The sequence below is a fragment of the Rhagoletis zephyria genome, unplaced genomic scaffold, assembly GCF_001687245.7.
Source record: "Rhagoletis zephyria isolate East Lansing unplaced genomic scaffold, Rhagoletis_zephyria_1.1 Rzeph_scaffold_32933, whole genome shotgun sequence".
NCBI classification, from domain to species: Eukaryota; Metazoa; Arthropoda; class Insecta; order Diptera; family Tephritidae; genus Rhagoletis; species Rhagoletis zephyria.
The window spans coordinates 1-3835 of NW_016189988.1; the positions used below are offsets into that span (position 1 = coordinate 1).

General features: G+C 48.0%; 1 protein-coding gene across 1 annotated transcript; it reads left to right on the plus strand.

Moving 5' to 3' along the window:
* Positions 1–2883: 2883 nt before the first annotated feature.
* LOC108354033 (glutamine-dependent NAD(+) synthetase-like) lies at positions 2884–3784 on the plus strand (the record flags this gene model as incomplete). Its single annotated transcript, XM_017605227.1, has 2 exons — positions 2884–3254; positions 3315–3784. Coding segments are annotated over exons 1-2 (841 nt in total), but the record flags the coding sequence as incomplete, so codon positions are not given.
* Positions 3785–3835: the final 51 nt, after the last annotated feature.

Sequence of the window (3835 nt, forward strand, 5' to 3'; positions counted from 1 at the left end):
TGCCAGCCACAGGGGAAAGTGCCTCAGCCGAAAAGCGAGCATTTGTGTGTATTGGCGACTAACCAACTGAAACTGACAAAAAAGTCCGATGATCCGTTTTCACGCGAAAAAACTCAACACTGACCAAGTGGCCAGTGGCTTTCTAGCCTCCAACAACCACCACCACCACCACCGTTGTTCATGCTTAAAATTCAAACAACGGGAGCAAAAAAGCTGGGGAAGTTTGTTCAAGCCGTTGTTGTCGCATGTTTGATGATAGCACACACCGAGAAACAAAAGCAAACAGGGAAAGAACTGGGAGCCGACTTCGAACGCTGGACACTGCTCTCAAACTGCTCGACTGTCCGTTCTTCTTTCTCTTCTTCTTTTTCTTCGGTTTTTGTCCACTTTTTATTTGAGGCGCCGGTGAGAAGTGTGTGTGTGTGTGTTGTTTATTCGCACTTTCCCGCTGCTGGTGGAAGTTACACTGCAGGACACTACTACTGGTGTGCACTTTGCAGTGGAGCTTAGCAGTGGAAATGGTAGTACTTCGAGTGGGCACAAGAAGAACAGAACAGAGAAACAGAGAAACTCTACTTTCTCTTCTCTTTCCCTTCTCTCTCTCTCTCGCTTTCTTCGACGATGCTACTGAGACACTACAGACAAATTTCGAAATGGTTTTTCAGCTGTGTGGTTTTCCTCTACTGCTCCTCTACTGGGCTTTATCAGCTTTNCTCTCTCTCTCGCTTTCTTCGACGATGCTACTGAGACACTACAGACAAATTTCGAAATGGTTTTTCAGCTGTGTGGTTTTCCTCTACTGCTCCTCTACTGGGCTTTATCAGCTTTGTTTTATTGTAGTCGGCTGTTGTCTCTTGCTGTGTCTGTGTTTGTGTGCGAGTTTTTAGCGATTGTCGAGTGCAGTGGTGCTCTAATGCATCGACTAATTGCCACTTGATGCAAAACTGAAAAAAAAGTTGCATAATTATAACAAGGAGATTAAGAGAGCGCGGTTTTTATATCTATTTTATAACATGGACATTATGTGTGTGTGTGTGTGTGTGAGTGAGCGAACTTACATAAAAATGTTGACCAACAACAAAAAATCTAATAACAAGAGTTGTGGTTAGTACGCTAAATGAGATTATTATTCAGTACTAATGAAAAGTAAAATTGGCGATCATTAGTCAGTAGTCATTAAGCAAAATGTGTAAACTGAGTTGCTGCCTATTCTGTTCTGTCCACTTTAGTTGCCGGCGCTCAACAGCGCGTGAGCTAGTTTAAAAAAGTTTTTTCGATTGCCGCACTTTTTCCCTCAAACTGTTTTTTTTTCAGTTGCAGTGATCTTTTAATATTAAAGCGCTCACAGAAGCGTGCTCACTGACGCCATTTCCTCTGTAATTTTGTTGCCTCTAAGCTACAGTTTTTTAAATTGAAAGGAGAGTGTTGGACTGTCAGTCAAATTCTTCAAAACAGGCAGACATAAAATAGAAACGAGCGACAAACAGCAGGTTTTTTGGTGTTGGCCAAAAGAGGTAGTAGAAGTGCTGAAGAAGAAGTGACAGAAACAGTTCAGACATTATTCGACCAGTGTCCGGAAATAGAAACTGATGAGAAAGAGAGAGAGAGAGAGAACGTCAAATCAGAAAACAACTGAGGTTCTATTTTAATGCGCCCACTGATTCTGATTGACGAGTTGAAAAGAAAGAAAGAGACAGTGTCAGTGGATAAACAACACACCGTAATGACTTTTGTATGTGCTAGGGTGCTGAAGCATGCACCGATTGAGATTAGACAGTCGGTGCAAGTGCAAAAGGTGATGAGAATTTGATTGTGCTGGTCAGTGCTGTGGTCAGTGGTGAGTGCGTGTAAACACAGACTGGCACAATGACAGACGCGTATTCAGTTGCTGGTTGAGATTATTGCGTTGTGTGACTGGTGTAATCTGCCTGTCATTCAGTAAGCCCGTCAGTCATTTGTCGATCAGCATACTTCTCAGTGAGGTAAAGTGAAGTGAACTGAAGTGGTCATTATCAACAGCTGAATTGAAGTGAATTCGGTAAGCAGCAACAACAGCTCTCATATCACTTTCGCCTTTAGCCATTTAGCGCATACACTTTCTCGAATTGCTGTCTATTACTACTGCTGTTTTTTGTTGGGTAATCTATCCTTAGCTCTAATGAGTGATCTGGCACCAATCTACTGAGTATGGACGAGGTTGACCCGTAGTAGGGGCCAAGTGAATGGCGATTTTCGAAATTCGTAACAGGTGTCGCGGGCAGGGCCTGCTAAACTGTTTCGAGCAGATGTCATTTCGACCACTTGTCTTCCCCGACTGTCTGTTTATGTTTTGGGATTTCACTTTTTCCCTCTCGTCGTTTGGCGAGAGCGACTCTCTTCAATTTAATCATTTCGAAGTTATCATTCATCGTGGTGTATTATCTCCTGAAGANGATCTGGCACCAATCTACTGAGTATGGACGAGGTTGACCCGTAGTAGGGGCCAAGTGAATGGCGATTTTCGAAATTCGTAACAGGTGTCGCGGGCAGGGCCTGCTAAACTGTTTCGAGCAGATGTCATTTCGACCACTTGTCTTCCCCGACTGTCTGTTTATGTTTTGGGATTTCACTTTTTCCCTCTCGTCGTTTGGCGAGAGCGACTCTCTTCAATTTAATCATTTCGAAGTTATCATTCATCGTGGTGTATTATCTCCTGAAGACATCAGCTTCGTCGCTGAAGAAAAAGAAGGAGAGGACGAAGGCATCACTTCTCAAGAGCGAGCAGTCATCGGCAGTAGCAGCAGTGAATGTCACTGCTTTCTTCATTTCTACTTCTTTGAGCTGATTTCTGAAGCACTTTTCTCTATTTGCCAAAGTTCTTGAAGACCTCCTCCCACCACCATCATGGTCCTCAGCAAGTACGGCGTGGCTATCTGCACGCTGAACCAGTTTGCGCTCGATTTCGAGGGCAACCTAGAGCGCATTCTCTCGAGCATCGACCGCGCCGTGGAGCTGGGCGCCAGCGTCCGCGTCGGCCCCGAGCTCGAGGTGACCGGCTACGGCTGCGAGGATGCCTTCTACGAGGTGGACACCGTCCACCACAGTTGGCAAGTGCTGGCGGCGGTGCTGAAAAGGGGATATCGCGACATTCTCATTCACATCGGCATGCCCGTGCTGAAGGACTCGGCGCTGTACAACTGTCTGGTGGTGGTGCTCAATTCGAAGATTGTGATGGTGAGGGCGAAGAACCGATTGGCCGTCAATGGAAACTACCGGTGAGTGTTTTCCCGCTTTCCAGTTTTCTATTTCTATTTTAACTGTGCCGGTTATTTTAGCGAAAACCGCTGGTTCACCGCTTGGGGCGACGGCACCGCCCCCTCAATGGCCTGGCTCCAGCTGCCGGCGATGATTCGCGCCATTACCGGTCAGCGACGGGTGCCCTTTGGCGATGGCGCCATTCTCGAGGTGATGAACGATGGTGGTGGCTTTAAAGAAGGCGATCAAAGCGGCCTCTTTGACCTCTCCGCCAGCGCCACCGCCGGCCTGCGCATCGGCTACGAGATCTGCGAGGAGCTCTGGCAGGCGGACACGGCCAGCTCTAAGCTGCTCGGCCTTCGAGGCGTCCACCTGGTGGTCAATGTCAGCGGCAGCTACTGGGAGCTGCGCAAGCTCGACTCGGCCATCAGCCACGCCCGCTCGGCAACGGGCAAGTCGGGCGGCGCGTACGCCTACGTGAACGCCCTCGGCTGCGACGGCGGCGGCCGCCTAGTGACCTATGGGCGCTCCTTTGTGCTCGAAAACGGCGGTGGGCGACTGCTGGCGATGACCTCCCACTCGAGGGAGACGCTCTTTGAGG